At 36.0% G+C, this 19,274-nt stretch overlaps 2 protein-coding genes across 2 annotated transcripts in view; one reads left to right on the forward strand and one right to left on the reverse strand.

Annotated features, from left to right (window-relative positions):
- Window positions 1-333: 333 nt before the first annotated feature.
- Window positions 334-4,472, reverse strand: LOC113228641 (triosephosphate isomerase). The gene is made up of 6 exons (XM_026462000.1): window positions 4,340-4,472; window positions 3,916-4,039; window positions 3,578-3,689; window positions 3,282-3,391; window positions 1,243-1,449; window positions 334-631 (listed from the first exon to the last, which is right to left on the reverse strand). The coding sequence occupies exons 2-6, from the start codon at window positions 4,024-4,026 to the stop codon at window positions 425-427; spliced, it is 747 nt and encodes a 248-aa protein (XP_026317785.1). The 5' UTR covers window positions 4,027-4,039; window positions 4,340-4,472; the 3' UTR covers window positions 334-424.
- A 5,691-nt stretch (window positions 4,473-10,163) lies between these two features.
- Window positions 10,164-19,274, forward strand: part of LOC113225757 (protein disulfide-isomerase A5) — a gene marked incomplete at its 5' end in the record, with an annotated part of 34,598 nt that continues 25,487 nt past the window's right edge. Inside the window, 6 exons of the mRNA XM_026458170.1 lie at window positions 10,164-10,369; window positions 11,723-11,930; window positions 13,629-13,757; window positions 13,985-14,085; window positions 14,394-14,542; window positions 15,884-16,014. Of these exons, the coding sequence (XP_026313955.1) occupies window positions 10,164-10,369; window positions 11,723-11,930; window positions 13,629-13,757; window positions 13,985-14,085; window positions 14,394-14,542; window positions 15,884-16,014 (924 nt within the window). The remainder of the gene's footprint in view (window positions 10,370-11,722; window positions 11,931-13,628; window positions 13,758-13,984; window positions 14,086-14,393; window positions 14,543-15,883; window positions 16,015-19,274) is intronic.

The raw sequence follows: 19,274 nt of genomic DNA on the forward strand, positions 1-19,274 counted from the left end.
AACATCTAATTACAAAACAAACGGAATCAAATTTCATTGGTAATTAAATATGTAATTTTGCTATTTTCGTCCATTATAGCAAAGCTCAAATTAACTGGTCGATTTGAAATGAAACAATTGACGACACCCGTCAATTGTTTCGAATTCGGGCTGGCCAATTGGAGCGCAGTTGTCACAGTAATGATATAGCAGAATAGTTATCAAACAAATTAAATGACATTTCGTCTCTATTTCTGGTTATATACTCGAACGGTGTTAACAATGCTAACGTTGTGCTACAAAGTCTCTTGTATCTATTATCTGTTATATCTGTATATCACTAAGTATATATATATATATATATATATATATATATATTCTATTTATCTAACCAAGTGAAGACACCAGGCTGTAAGCTTAATATGTGAATGTTTGAGTGTAGAATTTATTTGGTAGCATTGACAATATCCACAAACTCTTGCTTGAGACTAGCGCCACCAACGAGGAATCCATCGATGTCGGGGCAGCCAGCGAGTTCCTTGGCGTTAGCAGCAGTTACAGAGCCGCCGTATTGGATGCGAACGGCGCCGGCTACGTCGGGAGAAACGTTAGTAGATAGCCAGTTACGAAGAGATGCGTGAACATCTTGTGCCTTTAAAAAAAAAAGTCGTATAAGTAGGTAAGTTCTATCTCCAAATTGAGATGACTGGCATCACTGGGTATTAATATATAAAATGAATTATCTAGTGTTAAGGGCATTGGCCGTACGTTATAATAGTTGTCCCACTGGTTCATGCATTGTGATGGGGATGTCAAATCCACTCTTTCGAGATATATTGACAAACATTTTATGCTTCCACTCTCTGACAACAACATAGTAATAGTTTTAGAATGTTGTGGGACTACCAAGCTTTCGCAACGCATTAGGCATTTTCGCGGAGGTGCATATTGACAGCTTTATGTCAATAATACGCAAGAGAACTCCCTCAAAAGCTCCAGTAGCATCATATCCTTGATTTGGAGTATCCTGCTTACAAAATGTAGCATTGGAATTGGGTTCATTTAGGTTCCAGAAGCTAAATACATAATTTAATGTAATATGTGACAATCTCCTTACTAAGACAGCCTATAAGAGTTTTGTAATGAACATAATATGCACATCTGAAATAAAGTATTTGATTTTGAAAAAAAGATTTATGCTCATTCTAAGGAAAATTATAGATATTGGGTTCTTGTGGATGAATTTGTTCTGCAATAACATACCTGCTGAGGACTAGCTGTTTTGCCAGTACCTATAGCCCAAACAGGTTCATAGGCAAGCACAACATTGCCCCAGTTACTGCCAATTGCAGGCACGAGGGCCTGGGTCTGTCTGAATACCACCTCCTCAGTCTTGCCAGCTTCTCGCTCCTCTAAAGTTTCACCAATGCAGGCAATCACTTTCAAACCGGATTCCAAAGCATGCTTTACCTGTATGCAATTGAACTTTTAGTATAAATGCATTATGCATAAATATATTCACAAAGGCAATAATGTACTAAAAAATATCTTACTATATACTTGGAACAAGCATCTGAACAACAAAATTCAAAAAGCCACTATCACCTTCTGGCAGTGCCATAGAATGGTGGGTAAACAATGGGGACTTTCACCCAAGATAACACTATGGCTCTACACAGCGGTGATAAGACCCATGATCAGTTACGGCGCTACAGTATGGTGGCCACGAACCCAGCTGACGACCGCAACCGACAAGCTGGACAAATTCCAAAGACTTGCTTGCGTGGCGACGGCGACCGGCTGCATGAGGACAACACCAACTGCGGCCCTCGAAGCGATGCTGGACCTGCGACCCCTCCCACTGTTCATCAGACAGGAAGCGGCGTCAACAGCAGTGCGTCTAAATAGAGCCGGCCTTTGGAAGAACATGAGGACCCCACACACAGAAATCCTCTATAAGACTGTCAATGAGGAACCGCTACTGGAGGCGGCTGTGGATAGGATCCCAAAACAATACATCTTTGACAAAAAATACAAGATACAATTGTTTGAAGAACCCAACGAAGGACTAAACCCCAAAGAGGTCCGCGTCTTCACTGATGGATCTAAAACAAATTCAGGAACAGGTACTGGGGTATTCTCAGAAGACCTCAATATCAGGATATCAACACCACTTGGTGACCACAACACAGTATTCCAGGCTGAATGCATGGGCATCAAGTTGGCGGCAGAAGCAATCATAGCGAGAAGAGTTAAGAACCACTCCATTCGAATACTCTCAGACAGTATGTCAGTACTACAAGCACAGAACAGCTATGACATAAACTCAGGGCTCATTTATGAATGCCATCAAGCACTCATGGAGGTATGTATACAAAACCACGTAACCCTACAGTGGATTAAAGGACACAGCGGCTCACGCGGCAATGATGCAGCAGATGAACTAGCCAGAAAAGGATCGGAGGCGGACGCTGTAGGACAGGTCTGTTGTTCAAAACAACCATACACAAAGGTACAAAATCATCACATAATAATACATGGACGACCCTTACGGTCTGTAGACATGCGAGGGAAGCACTCCCAACGCTCAATGCCAGTCTGTCTCGAATATTTATTAAACTCAAAAGGCAAGAGCTTCGCACTCTAACTGCCGCCCTAACGGGTCATGGTCCATACAATAAACACCTTTTCAATTTAGGTATCACAGACAGCCCTCTATGCAGAGCGTGCATGGAGGGGGAGGAAACGGCTGCGCACATCCTACTACAGTGCTCCGGCGTGGCCAACTACAGGGCAAAGTACCTTGGAGTGCCAAGGTCGCTCCCCGAAGTCTTCAGCAAGCCGAGGAGGCTGCTGAGATTCCTGGAGGAGCTTGGGTGGCACGAGTAGGACCCTGCACCCACCACACGCAAAATAGGCGCCTTGACGTCGAGTTGCGGACACCAGCCCGTTGCACCAAGTACCAAGTAGTACCAAGTAGATCTTACTATTTCACAAGACAATTGAATCTAGACATTGTTTTACATGGATTTTGTTCAGACGCTCAACTTCAACTTAATCAAGTTGTTGCTTGTAAAATATTAATGGTTGACAATAAATGAGATCTTGTAAATTGACATTATATGTTATATATAAATGACAATTCTAGTCAAGTAGTTTTAAGTAAGTTTAAGTTTTATATATACTATTATCAATATTATTATATACTCCTGTCAAGTAAACCCAATCTAAAATTGGTTATAAGACTTATAAAACATTCAGTATCTTATATAAGCTGTTCAATATCAATATAATCTACAAACCTTGTCAGCGACCAGGTCATCTTTTTCTCCAAAAATAGTTCTTCTCTCAGAGTGGCCAAGGATGACCCAGTCTACACCAACATCCTTAATCATGGCGGGAGAGATTTCACCTGCACACAAAAATTACCCAAATTTAAAAAACACTATGTTAATATTAGAATTAGTGTTTACAATTACAGCCCAGGATTTTATAGAAGTATATCCATGCACCAAAAAGAGTTTCGATAAACAGACAGAACCGAGGAATCTTATTTATAGAACTTTAGATACCGGAACTGAATATATTGTCACCTCACCTGTGAAAGCACCCTTGGCCACCTTCCAGCAGTTCTGGGCAGAAACAGCAATATTGTCTGGAACTATGCTCTTCACATAAGCAAGGTAGATAGCTGGGACTCCGATTACAACCTTAACATAGAAGAAAAATTCTGATAAACATTAGATTTATATTTTCATTTCATTTCCAATTTATATTTCATAAATGTGAAGTCTATGGAGTATTAACTTTCTATGTGAATAGAACATTAATTAGAAGAAATAAATATAGAAAAATATAAAAAGATAGATATGCATGCGATTGAAATATTTCTTATTTTCTGATAAATTTGTAAGTGACATTTGACCTTCAAATTACCTCAACATTAGGGTCAAGGGGTCCCTTCTTCAGATTGTTAATAATTTCATTGATTTGATTCTTATCACCGTTCATCTTCCAGTTGCCACCGACCACGAACTTTCGACCCATTTTCAAAGGTTACCTGTTAAACGACGACAGATTAATTAGTTGGGAATAGACACACTGACACAAGATGCAATAATTTTGAATTACATCATAACAAAAGACTTAAGACTATTTTTTTCCATCCTCTAATAATAAAAGGTTATTAAATCTATGATTTCGGTAATATATTTGCCAAAGATGTCCGTATAAAGCATTTATTTCAAGAAAATTGTGTGACTTCGTGACTGTGATTAAACTGATAAAAAGATTATGATTATATATCATAAAGTAGTGAAAACAAATATTTTTATGCGTGGGGGACTAAAGTAACACTCACTTTTGTATTTACGGAGAAATAACTTTCGTTTTAAATGAAGTAATTACTAGTTACTTATGCATGTAAGGGTTTCAAGATGTGAATTGTGAATCAAACCAATTCAGCGGGAAACGGGGAAAATTTGTCTAATTGTTTTCACTACACTATTTGCACAAATACTTCAATAAATACACCAACACCATTGGTTAATCTCCAAAAGTTCACCTATAGAAAAATAGTATTTGATCAGTCAGTACAGAGAAAACAAAATGTACTAAGTACGGGCACCGGTGACCTTTTATGACATTGAGTGAGGCCAGTTCTCAAAAAATATCCCATTAAAAAAAAACTGTCTAGTTATTGTCAATGATGTTGTCGAATAATCGATTGTGAAATATGAATATTTTCTTTCGTTTATTTTTATTCATCCTCTAAGATATTTTCGTGACATTTTAATTTTTTAATATACGAATAAGATATGTTGTATTATCGTGTATAAAACTGTCCATTCACTACCTGCATAGCAGTCCGCCGCGCGGGCAGAAGATTGCTCACACACTATCCTGCATATGGCCCACGTATGGAATCTCACAGGACGCATTACAGAATTGCAGGATGGCTTACACGCTGCGACTACATTCATTATCCTTCATTACGTTGCGGAAGGATAGGCATTGCAGTCCAATGCAGGATAATGAATGCCCCCTTTAAAGATGCTTTTTGTAGTTATTGGACTTATTGACGAATGTTTGAGCCTTTGCGTATGTAGCACACATAATAGGGAATCGGACAATTTTTCAGAAAGTGTCTAGAATTAACTAAAATATATATGTACAGCCATGAAAAATAATATTTTATTAAAATAAAGCTTAATAGTCTCTAAAATGTGCTAAAACTACGTTAAAATTTAAATAGAAACAAATTGGCGCGCAAACGTAACAAAATGTCAAATTGAACGCGTGACGTCATTTGTAGGTAAACAAGCTACGAAATCAAAGGCAAGGTGTTATTTTAAAGTTTTTGTGAAGTTTGAAGTCGTTATGGAAAGGAAAACATATCGTTGGTGTGTAGTACCTCAATGTAGGAATACTTCTATAATTACCCCAAATAAACTATTTATTGATGTACCTCGAAAATCCGACATACGAAAAAAATGGTTGGTCCTAGCACGACGAAATGTCTGTAAATTCAGCGATATACTTTTGTGATGATCACTTCGACGTAAGTACACTTTATGCAGTGAGTGATACATAGATCGAAGCATGTGTTAATAATTATATAGTAAATGTTGTGTTATATTCACTAGTGCCTTTAATTATGTAATGTAATAATTATGTATTCGAATTTTAGCTGCCGAATGATATGGAAAATTACATACGATGGAAGGACTGTATTACTATCGATTTGAGGGCTGGGGGGGGGGGGGGGAGGGGGACCTTTCGTGCAAAGTTTCAAAGTTAGGACGTTAATAGTTTTCGATACCTATATCAATTTTTGAAAATTCGAAAAAAATAACCTCAAAAAATCATGTTTTCGCACCAAAGAGTAAACCCCTCCCTCCGAACCCCTGGCGGGAAAAATCTACCCCCAGACCCTCCCCCCTGTCTCCACTTCCTGTGTTATATGAGAAACTAAATTTCCCACCTCTCAAATCGTGCGATGGTAATGTACAGTCCTTCCATCGCATGTAATTTTCCATATCATTCGGCAGCTAAAATTCGAATACATAATTATTACATTACGTAATTAAAGGCACTAGTGAATATAACACAACATTTACTATATAATTATTAACACATGCTTCGATCTATGTATCACTCACTGCATAAAGTGTACTTACGTCGAAGTGATCCTCACAAAAGTATATCGCTGAATTTACGGAAATTTCGTCGTGCTAGGACCAACCATTTTTTTCGTATGTCGGATTTTCGAGGTACATCAATAAATAGTTTATTTGGGGTAGTTATAGAAGTATTCCTACATTGAGGTACTACACACCAACGATATGTTTTCCGTTCCATAACGACTTCAAACTTCACAAAAACTTTAAAATAACACCTTGCCCTTGATTTCGTAGCTTGTTTACCTACAAATGACGTCACGCGTTCAATTTGACATTTCGTTACGTTTGCGCGCCAATTTGTTTCTATTTAAATTTTAATGTAGTTTTAGCACATTTTAGAGACTATTAAGCTTTATTTTAATAAAATATTATTTTTCATGGCTGTACATATCTATTTTAGTTAATTCTAGACACTTTCTGAAAAAATGTCCGATTCCCTATTGCTTTACGTCTAAGCTCTTTGAAGTAATAATATTCTATGCGTTTGAGCATTGTTGGATGCTGACTGTCGAACGATGAATGCTGATGTTGGCGACATGTTATAAAAGGTATCTAGTTTGGAACTTCTGACTTTCCAGCGAGTTTTTCCACTAAGCGCATTGACCTATGACTAACCGCCCCATTATTGCTCCACTAAGTTTATGCAGGTTTGCCAAATTAGAAGTTTTAAATTTAGGATGAACATTCGTAAATTTTTATTTATGGAGCTTAATTTTTTCAGTCGTCATCTTAGAATACAAGAATTGAAACGGGTTCCTCTTAAAACATTAATTATACTCAAAGTAGTGCGCCCACTGCGCTTTGACGCTCTTTGTAAGCAAGCCGTGGAAGGTGGCGAATGCGTAGTAGCAACGCATGCCTGTATTTGGGTGATAGTTCAGTTCTGTGTTCCCGATGAGCTTGCAACGGGTTCCACCACATTGGTGCTTGTATGAGGAGGGTCTTGAGTATTCTGGTAAGTTGACAAATTGACGGTTAGGTAAGAAGGCTCGGGCTGTCGATTAGGTGTGGACGTCAATAGCTGAAACTGTATTGATAAGATCGGATAACCGGGAACATACATGATCAGCAAAATATTTTCTTTCTAGCCCACCGGCTGCGTGTATACGAAGATCTATGTGTAAGCAATGATATGGTATCAGTTTCCCATCGTGATTAATCCCAGACGCGGACAAACGCGTTGTCCCCTGATTTAAAACATGGCGTTAGATTGTTTGAATTTACGTTGGCTTGTATCTATCTATACTGCGGGGTCTTTCTAGATTAGGGTGTGCGTTATCGAGAATACAATGCAGCTGACGTCCGAACATCAAGATGGCCGCTAAGAGCCGGTGGCAGAGTAAGGTAAGAAAATAGGAAATTTTCTAGTCGTCTTTTCAGGGTGAGATGGTCATTTGAACTTAACGAAATTCTGGACTTGAAAGCGGGGTCAGGCGTCCAGCTAAGCCATTATTCCAGGGATGATACGGATGATGTGTACTATCTTTGTCTCTACAATACTCTTGAAAGGCCTGAGAAGTGATCTGGGGTTCATTATCAGAAACCAAGAATTGAGAGAAACCGAAGGTAATGCGGTAATGGTAATGGTATGAAATCTAATTCTTCACACGGTTTGGTAGTGGTTGTCCGGTTCATGAGCTTAATTTCGATCCATTTCGAATGTGCCTCTGCTAGAAGAAACCAATACTTTACATACTTTCCATTGAAAATTAATGCGTAGCCCTCCCGTTGGCTGTCAGGGACTGACTATTTGACCGGTTCTCTAGGCATTTGCGAGAACGTTTGAGTTACTCCTTAATATCACCTATGGACGGCCACTGTACAGTCAAGAGCACATCAAGCTTGACACTTTGTACTTTGGACCGTTCTTATCGTAAGCGGCATAGACTTGGATTTAAGTCTTTAGTGTAAAACTTGACTTGCTCTTGACCAATAAATTGCCATTACAGGTAAGGCAGAATGAAAATTTCGCTGAATTTAAACGCACATTATTTGAGTATTTAATTGAAAAATCATTTTATACATTAAAGGAATTTTGCTAACTAATTTCACATTAATTTATTATTGAGACGAACGTGACTGTAAGTCATTGATTTATTTACATTGATTATTATCTTAATTAAATTACTTTTGTTTTGATGTCCTAACTGTTGTAGATTTTAAGACTTAGTCCTGTGAAGGTGGAAGCCTATAATCAGTGGTTTATGACTATTTCATGATAATTATTAGTGTTATTTTATTATTATTATTTGGAAGTATTGGACAATTATAATTAATAATAATAGTATAATTCGTATGCCTTGATGGTACGTCATGGCGACCATAAAATAAATGTTATTATCTTTATTGTACCCATGATGACGAATAAAATGATTTGATTTGATTTGATTTGACGATTTCTCTTCTTGATTGAGCATTATAGATAGACAATAAATAATTAGTCATAAAATGTAGATTTTATGAATACGATCAGTGAGTGACAAGTATGAATTTTATGCCACGTAAATATTGATAAAATTTTTGAATTCCAAATTTCCAAAAACATAGTACTAAATCTTAATTTTTTCCTCACAGTGCGGTGCAGTGTGCTAATCGCCTTAACTTTTGAGAAACGATTCTATACTAACATTATAAAACGACAAACGGGATGAAACAATTTAATAGGTATTTTCCCACCTACATAATAGTATTATTACTATTCCGGCGCCGGCCTTTACTTTTAATACTTTTGAAGGGCATATTTCTGTAAACCCAAAGATTTAAAGAGAGATTAACATTCTTACACTAACGTTACAGTATATTTGATTTTATGAAAATGATAAATTATGTTATGAAAAACCAATAGACGTTCTATTTCCGAGCATGCTAATTTCTAGCCAAGGACGTTTACACTTGCTACTAGGTAGCATTTACTCAAAAATAGCACATGAGCATACTAGTTTCGAGGATATGTATCTGTACCATTACATCGTTTGTTGTCTATACTCCATCTGCCTATTGTTATGTAATCAGGCCCTGTGCTTTCATTCCGTGTCCGACATCCGTCCGAAACAATTACAAAAAAGTACCTTGTTACAGTCGAAGAAGTAAAACTCGACCAAATTAAAAGACGCATGATGCGAACAAAGCCTCACACTTGACATTGTCTTTTAATTTGGTCGAGTATTACTTATAGGACAGTTTCGGACGACGATTCGGGCGAATGCCGGACGGAGAACGAGAGTAGACCCCCTGAGACAAGTAGTGTAAATTATATGGTGCTGCCGTTTTCTTAACGATAATACAGTGACGAATTTTTACTACTCATTATCGGATTTTACTTTAAATGTAGAAGTTAAAGGGCTCGTATTCGTCGTACAGAACTCTACTCAATGTTCAAGTCAGGAGTTGAGTGTGATTTAAAGCACTAGAAATCTTATTCGAGTCCTTGCCAATGTTGCCAATGCTAGAAATCATACTCAAGTCCTGACTTGAGCATTGAGTAGAATTCTGGAATACGACCCGAAATATTTTGAAAAAATACAATGTAGCAAATAATTTTATTATATACGTGTACCAGATGAGATGACATTAAAAACTAATAAGACAAAAGAAATAGGATTTGGTAAAGAATTAAGTGAGGACTGAAGACTAGGCGGTATACTGTTTGATCTTAGCCTGTCCTTTTTTGACGAAAATAGAAACAAAAATTTTTACAACTCGAAAACATTACATTATATTTTTCTGTCGGAAGTTGGGAGTTTGGGACTAGAAATTTGTTTTCAGATATTTACTAAATAGCTAACTATAATATTTTAAAGTTTTAGACTTTATGTATAAAACAGTGTTTTCATCGTTATTTGAAATAAATAGAGCTACGGTTAACCATGCGTCTACAGTTTTCGGTAGTAAGAATAATATAACGTGCCGGTGTCGTATTTTTTTTATAAATAATTAAATTTACAATAAATGTTTCAGATTCAGGTTACATTATTTTTAGTATTATTATTTGCACAAGTATCTTTACAAGCCAGGAAGCAGAAGACAATGGTAGTGAACGATATAGTTGTTATGAAGGATTATAAAAAATTGTTGAAATCGAAAACGAATGTATTGATCCTGTTTGTGAACCAGCCGAAGGCTGCGCAGACGGTGTCCGATGTAGTGCGGGAGGTAGCCGAAGCCATGAAGGGCCAAGCCACTCTTGCCATAATAGACTGCAGCAACAGGTGAACTCTACTTTGCATTGTCCCAACAGCAATATGTTTGTACATTATTTCTAGCATTAAGATAGTTTCAAACAACAGAACAACAGCTTTGATTTCTCAACGGGATTTGTTTTCATTTAACCCGTCATGCATCGTAAAGGCACAGTTTCCCTATGATTTTGCTGTTTTTTTAATTTAAGTTTTTTAATGTAGTGCATGACAACACAGATGTGTGTTAGAGATAGGTACTGTGTAGCTCTAGGACACTAGAGTGCTTGGTGATCTATAGTACAGGTTTGTCACAAGCAATAAAATAGGTGACTCTGTCCTCACAAATTTATTGCATAATGAGGCAGAAGAAAAGGTAAACAAGGTGAAAAGAAAGGCTTTACCAATAAAAATATCAGTATAACACACAGGTACAATGATATCAAAACACTCCCTCTTAAATTGCTTACAAAACATCATCAAAATTTAAAAAGAACTTACCCCAAAAGGGCCGTATTTTCTACAAATATTGGTTAGGTTACTTGATTTTAATAATATTACATAGGTTATATGATTTTATGATGAATTGAAAACTGGTAAAACTGATCAGAATTGAGGTAAAGATGAGAAGGAGTATTCACTTCAGACATTTAGTAGAGAGTGACGATGGAATGTCGCAAAGTGATAATGATGTGGCAAAAGATGTAGAGAGCAATTCAAAATTTCAAAAGTATGTGGTCAGGAAGCAGAGAAAAGGGTGATAAAAAGTTGGGATGATTGTGAAAGAGGTCGCATTGTGACAGGTTTGGTTGCTCAGTACGGTCTCCATGTTCTCACAAGGGTTACAATATTTAACATTGTTCGTTTTTATTTTTCTACTTATGTTAACAAATCATTATAGTTGTTATACATTTTGACAATACTTGCTTGAGTACCTGTTGTAGTGAACAACATACACATAACTATTGACAGTTCTGTGTGCGTTAAGGTCTGATGAGTTGAGTATCAAACAAAAATATATTTGTAAGGTATATATATGCTCAGCAGACTAAGGGGCGTATTCTAGAACTCTACTCAATGCTCAAGTCAGAATTTGAGCAGACTTGAGTATGATTTCAAGCACTGGAAATACAACCCTAATGACAAGGACTTGAGTATGATTTCTAGTGCTTTGAATTATACTCAAGCCCTGATCTTTGAATCATACTCAACCAATTAAAGCAGAAATCTTTAATTCTAGTGATGTCTTTTTCAACCTTATCACATCTTCTGACACAAAGAAATTTTGTTGTTCCATGTTCCAAGAATGATTATTAGTAAATTTCGAAAAATTTACGCATTTTTTGACTCATTATTCTTCTAGTTATAAATAAATTTAATTTTCAGTGAAGCCAGAAAGCTATGCAAAAAGCTGAAAATTGATCCTCAGAAATCATATTTGATTAAGCACTATAAGGATGGAGAGTTCCATAAAGATTATGATAGAAGCAGTACTGTCAACTCTATGACAAACTTTTTAAGAGACCCCATGGGAGACCTGCCATGGGAGGAAGACCTTAATGCTGTGGATGTCTATCACTTGCAGGATGGAGAAGTAAGTGCCTATTAAATTAGAATGTTTTGACTTTCTTTGTAGCCTTACTTTTTGTATTGAAAAATTAAATATATCTGTATTACTAAGCAATATCTGGAGCAAGAGTGTTTAAACTACGTATTAATTGAGTGGTTACGCACGGCGACGTCTGCAGCGATTCAGTTGCGATGCAGTAGCTATGCATGTAAGTACCCTCCCTGCACAACCTACCATTCCTTTCCTGTACATCTGTTGCACTTTGGGCTTCACTTGGCGAGTGCCTTACGGCAATTGGTAAATTCTTTCACCATGATGGCAAGCTTTACAGCCATCGATATGATAAGGAAAAGAAGAATGCCATGCAGTCACTAACCATTTACTTTTACTTTGGTGTAGTGACCCATTGTGAATATTGTTACTTTTCATAATACATACATGGAATATCTTAATTTTTATTGTTATTATTAACGATGATTTGTGATTGATTATCTCCTATAACGTTCCTTTTTTATTTATGAAAAGTATTTAAAACAAATTATGTTTTGTTATCATTAGATTTTTCAACATGGCTGCTTAGTAAGGAGGTAGGTAGGTACTATAACATGCATAACCTTGTGTTAATGCTGCATAGCGCAATTACGAGACGTAATTTATACTTATATCAAATACATAAAATGAAATATAAGGTCCTTGTAAAATATGTTTGTGTATATTTTATATACAATCTGAAATGCGGTAAATGCGAATTTTTGAATTGCATAAAATAACTAACATAAACATATATATAGTGAAATTATAGGCACATGGGACTTGTCAACTTATGCCTCAGGGTGACTGGTGCAGTGGCAGTGTCACTCAGATCTTTCTACTATTTAAAGCTCTGAGTGGTACTGCAACTGTTATGTACAGGCTTACCAGTAGCTTACCATCAGACACACGACTTGTTCGTCCCGTCACTTGATACTGTATAAAAGAAAACATTTTACAGGAACTCAGACATACTTTTTTTTAATAATAACGCACACACTCAACATAGCCCCGCACTAGGGAAACCCTGTGTTGCGGGTGCCATGGACACACACATACACAACCACAAATTACACCCAAACTCACGAGAGAAATAAATGTAGGTCATACAAATATTTCTCCCGGCCCGGGAATCGAACCTGGGACCTCTGCGTGGCAGTCCGGCGTGGTAACCGTTCGGCCACCGAGGCAATATACTAAAAGTATATTATGTATAATATGTTTACACTATGTAGTGCTTTAAGAAAACAGCGACATGTGAATGTATACTTGGTACTTGGTGTAAAGGGCTGGAGTCCGCAACTCGAAGTCAAGGCGCCTATTTTGCGTATGGTTGTGAATGTATATTTGTAACATTATAACAATTTAGGATAATATAAAATAACATATGGATTTGTACTTGTTGCTCTTACCTACCAGTCTGCTTGCTCGCTTATTAAGTTACGAGACTGGAACCCCTGTAGAGATTTTTATCACGATTTTATAATCAAATGATATTGCGTCTTTTTGACATACCAATTACACTGCAATAAGAGTTGTTCTAAATCTGCAATTAAATTGTAAAGCAATGCGATTCCTGCTATCGTCTAATTATAATGCGAGGTACATTACTTATAAGTTTAAAGCCCGATTTGTTAAACCCAATGTACATATTATGTACTTTCGACTTAATTATATTTTTGTTTTATTTAGGCGTTGATTAAATTCTTGAAGAAATGTGCAACTGCGCAAAAGAGAGCCATAATAATGTTCTACGCGCCTTGGTGCGGCTATTGCAAATCTTTGAAGCCAGAATATGTTGCAGCCGCGGCAGAACTCAAGGTAAAACGCTAAATGTTATAATTTTAGCTTTATGGGTGAGGTCAGACCAGCGTAATTTTGTGAGTCGCGTTATTTGAGTTGCGTAATTTACGCTGCATTCACAAAATTACGCTTGTTTGGCCTTACCCTTAGGAATAAAAAATGTGTCAGGTAGAAAGCTCTGAAAAAATAAAAATTTTGCATTTTTATGCAATACATTTTAAGCAGGATGCATTATAAACTTTTAGGGCGAAGCATTTCTTGCTGCAATAGACGTAGCAAAGCCAGGCAACTCCAAAATTAGGCAAACGTACAATATAACTGGATTTCCAACATTGTTATACTATGAGTAAGTATACAATTTTTATATTAGAGTATTTTAAATATATATATCAATAATCATATATTAATTATCAATAACAAGCCGTGGTGGCTTAATGGTTTGACCTACCTCATCTCAGAGGGCGTGAGTTAGAATCCGGGCTTGCACCTCTGAGTTTTTCAGCATTGAGTTTTTTGGGGAAGGAATACATCGTGAAAACAACCTTCACACACCTGCAAAGCAATTTAAAGATATGTACTAAAGTCCCAACCCGCACTGTACACGCGCAGCCCAAGTCCTCCCGTGTTAATAAGCGATATTTCAATTTTTGACAGAAAAGGGCAATTCAAGTTCCCTTACAATGGAGACAATAGGAAACAAGCCATTGTGGATTTCATGCGAAACCCGAACGCTCACGTGCATCAGAAGAAAGAACCTGTTGACGAAGGTTGGTCTGATGACACGGATGTCGTACACCTCACAGGTATGTTAATAGGACAAGAAAACATAAATTTATAATAGACTTCGATTACTGAGAACACTACAGGACAACAATCTTAAATATCCCATCAATGTGTCGTGGAAAATGGTGTAAAGCAGTGCATGACTCGCACACACTATGGAGATTTAAGAAAACCTACTCTAGTAAAATGACAATTTTACTTCTTAAATATTTGGTCCCCTCCTACGTAAAGTATCGTATGTCGAAATTGCCAATTTTACAGGGGAGCGTTTTAAAGTTCTGAATACAGTGAAATGAGCATAACATTTTGATGAATGGCGAATGAATTTTGCACTTCTCAGTTTTATTCGGAAACGAGTTTTAAACTAACGAGTTTTGCCGAATAAAACTGTAATAAAACGTGTTATGCCACTTCAGTGAATTTAAAACTTTAAAACGCTCCCCTGTAACCTTGGCAATTTCGACATACGATACTTTACGTAGGAGGGGTCGATTTATCCAATCGCCGTTCCGCTGGGGACCGCTCCATCCAAATACTGTGTCGTCACTCAAAATTGTGGAATTGAGAAACACGATTTGAAAGTTAATGAAACTAATAAATTTATATTTTCGTTTACAAATAGATAACTAAATATTATGTATGATTAAAAGTCATCACATTATTCGCAATAAGATCCATTGAGTATTTTGTTTGAACTTTGAAATCGTGTTTTCTCAATTCCACCAAGTTTTGTGTTACGACTGTATATGGTTTCAAGCGCGACATTTGACGTCAGTCCAGTTTGGACCGTTCCATACATGAGGGAATAGAAGAGTTTTTTGAGCTCTCCTTTTTTTTGACACCTTGCGATCAACGTTTCAGCCAACGACAAGCAAGAAATTCTCGAGAGTTTCTATTGTTTCTTTTCACCTAGACATTGTCTTTCCGCTGTCATTCCATCCATTGGTTTTTAAACGATTTTACATAATAGTTTTTGATATTTTATTACCATTAAGGAATAATTTTTCGTACACCTATTTTTTTATCCATTATGCGCTTGTCGTCATACGGTAAAAGTTTCCGTGCTTTGTTATCTAAAACAGGTATCGATGATAATTGTATGGCTTCTTGGTTTCTTTTTTTTTCGCCATTGTAATTTGGGGATTTCACATTTGTTTTCCTAATGCTGCATAATAACACTGTTTATTTCGAACTGGTTTTTTCGTCATTTATACAAATTGTTATTTGTTTTTCTATGTCACGAAGTTAGTTGGTTTATTATTAAAAAGACATTATGAGAAAAACAATCTATTATGTCATCACAGTTATGGACAGTCATTTTTGTTTCCTGTACGTTTAATGTGCTGTGTTTTATTTTTTAGGGGAAAACTTCGACAATATACTATCACAAGCTGAGAACGCGCTTGTAGTATTCTATGCCCCTTGGTGTGGACATTGTAAAAAGATAAAACCAGAGTTTGAGAACGCTGCTGCCAGGATAAAATCTGAAAAGGTATTACATTTTAGTAGGTACACATATTAATGCCTTACCTTCATCAAACTCGTATCTTATAAAGAGTGATTATTCAGGAGATGGCAAAACTTTCTATTTAATTTATATTTCTTATCATGCATGCATTACCTTAAGAATAAGTAAATCTTGTGTGTAAATATGAAGGAAAAGTGATGTGAAATCAGCCTGCAAAATTTGTATATGCAATCCATTTTTTGCATTTCTGTAACTTGGTGCTTTAAGATGGTTGACGTACCAACAAATGGACGTCGGGTCTTATACAAAAACCACGAAAAAAATGTCTGAAGTTAACGTGTACAAACTGACATGTAACGAAATATAAAAAAAACAAAACATTTAATTTAAATTGTAACGTTGTTGCAGTACTGCCTGATTTTGCTTGCAACAATTTAAGGGCCCAAAAACACCATATTCAGCTTTTACTGGAAAATTAACAAAATGCACCATATTTAGCTTCGACTGAAAATTACTTGAACACAAGAGTAATGAAGCAGCCTTTATTGTAAATATTAATTAATTTTTATATATATTATTATGTCGAATTTTGTACAAATTCACTTAAAGAAATAATAAAGAGTTGGGCAGATACATAAATACAAATATTACGTTAGCGTATACTATAAGAAATATACCGACATTCCAACTAAATGTAAACTCAAATATCCGTAATTCCGAAAACCGCTTTGTAATAAAACCGTTAACACTTTCAAGTAATCTTGATGCTTTTCACAAAGACTAAATTAGTTTTTGTTTTATAATATTCCTAAAAAAAAAATACATTTCACATTATGAGAATTCGAGCTAACGTTATTTCGGGCAAATGTATTTCCTGATTTCTGACAGTAATTCCAAGCCGTAAAACGAGTACAACTATATTTTGTTAGTTATTTCTAACGTTTAACAAAAAATCATTTTAAAAATAAGATTAAAATTAAAGCGACTATAGTTTCTTTGTTCTAAATATTTCAATCGCTTGTGGTTCGAACAATTGAAAATGACAAAGAAGTTTATATAAGCCATTGACGTACAAATAAATGGACGACGGGTCTAATACAAAAACCACGAAAAAAATGTCCCAAGTCAACCTATTTACGTAGTGACATGTAAAGGAATATGAAAAAGCTAAAACGTTGAATTTAAATTGTAATGTCATTGCAGTACTGCCTAATTTTGCTTGCAACAATTGAAAGGCGCAAAAAAATACCATATTCAGCTTCTACTGGAAACTTACCAAAATGCATCATATGTAGCTTCTAGTGAAAACTACTTGAACACAGGTATAATGGAGTAGCCTTTATTATTTATGAATAAATTTTATACGTAAATGTTGAATTTTATACTATGCCATTTATTACGAGTTAGGGTGTCTGACTTTTTTTCTTGAGTTCCGTGAATTCTCGTAACCGATTTCTCGAGTTATTCGAGAATTTTTCTAAAAACCTTAACAAATCAGCTCAATAAACTATATAACTAAATGTGAACTTTTCGAAAGTTTATTTGGCCTGGGTGTTCTGAGTTATGCCCCGGAATAAATTCCATCGTTCTTGATCCCAGGTTCGATTCCCAGTAGAACCAATTTGGGAAATGAACTTTTGTAAATTGGTTCTGCTCTGGGATTCTGTAGCTCTGATACTCATGGGGAATATGTACAGAGAGTTCCCTAGTTTCAAACCAGGTGATTGTCTTACAATAGAATATCAAGAGCAGAACCGTTTAGAAAAGTAAATTTGCTATATATTAATTTACTATATACTAGTGTATAAAATAACACTTTTGAATGATAACTATGATAACACAATGTAGTATTTTCTGAAAATATGATATACCACCTTTATTTTTCCTTTAGATGAGTAATTTTTACAAGGTTTTACTACACAATACGACATCATTGACAAGTGCGCTGACAGTGGAACAAACGAAGACTAAAGCGTGATTCACGCTCTGTATACGATTTTAACGCCCTATAAGTTCGGACACTTTTTAGCGCGGACCCGACGTCCATTTATTTGTAAGTCAATGATATAAGCTTCTTGATCTTGACGTAATGGGTCTCTTTCCATCTTTTGCGCATGCAATGTGTAGAAAAAGGACAGTTAGCTATTTGATTATTTTGTTTGCTTTTGTAATTTATATTTACGATTCATTCATATATAAATTAAATTAAATACTATACAACTGTACAAAATAACTATTTTAAATGATAACACAATATATTTGTTTAGTGAAAATATCATACAAAATCTTGTTTTTACACTTTATTTACTACAGTAATTTTTACAAGTTATTATTATACATATAAAGCTACACGTTCTTACTCACTGATAGAAATAGAACGCATTCTTCCCGATATGGTGAAAAAAAGATATTTACAACGTTGTACGCGGATAGATTCCAAAGCAAAGAATCAAATATGAGAAGACCTAAATGTGGAAAATATGAAAGAGTGATTAACGGCCTGCAAAAGCTATAATATATGGAGGGAATATTTGTGCACTTTTATGAGGTACACAATTCAAAGTCAATTTTCGCCGGAAGTAAAAAATGTTCGAAATTCAAATAAATAAGATGGCCGCCATACAAATTTCAAAGTCTCCTATCACGGAAACTATTAGAGATAGGTAGGAGGCGCTCGAAGGAATGTCATAGAGCTTAATAGTGGTCAACTGCCTGGGTTAAAAGAAAACAAGATGGCGAATTCAAAATGGCGGCCGAAGAAAAACTTGCTTCGTTCCGGCTGTGAATTGGTATGCGGGGGTCTTTAGGAATCCTTGACCATAATTTGGGGTCAAAAGTTTCTTTTTGCTATTTTTTAATATGGCTGTCATATGAGCCGTTTTTCGTCAAAAGTGGCTGCCGAAACGGACTTGCTCTGATTAGGTTGTCATGGCCTCTAGAAGTGCCGGATAATAATTTGTGGTAAAATTGGTTTTTTCGCCATTTTCAAATATGGCCGCTATAGAAGCGTTCGTTGGCGGCAGAAAAATAATGCTCTGCTCCCTTTGAAAATTGGCATGTGGGGGTTTGTAGGAGTACTTGATAATAATTTGTGATCAAAAATGGTTTTACGCCATTTTTTAATATGGCCGCCATTCAACAACTAATAAAAATTAGCACTAATTCAACTGAAAATCGATATGTGGTGATCTCTATAGGTATTTGATAATAATTTGCGGTCGAAATTTTTAATTTAATTTTTCGCCTTTTTTCGATATGGCTGCCATACAAACTTTCTTAACGCC

The sequence above is a fragment of the Hyposmocoma kahamanoa genome, unplaced genomic scaffold (assembly GCF_003589595.1).
Source record: "Hyposmocoma kahamanoa isolate Upper Pololo Valley unplaced genomic scaffold, ASM358959v1 100021, whole genome shotgun sequence".
Lineage (NCBI taxonomy): Eukaryota > Metazoa > Arthropoda > Insecta > Lepidoptera > Cosmopterigidae > Hyposmocoma > Hyposmocoma kahamanoa.

Bases quoted from the DNA above. Each gene is read 5' to 3' on its own strand.
- LOC113228641 (XM_026462000.1), bottom strand. From the start codon at position 4,026: ATGGGTCGAAAGTTCGTGGTCGGTGGCAACTGGAAGATGAACGGTGAT. The intron at 3,690-3,915 runs GTAATTTGAAGG...TTCTATGTTAAG, and splicing joins CCCTTGACCCTAATGTTGAG to GTTGTAATCGGAGTCCCAGC. The intron at 1,450-3,281 runs GTTTGTAGATTA...AATTGCATACAG, and splicing joins ATGACCTGGTCGCTGACAAG to GTAAAGCATGCTTTGGAATC.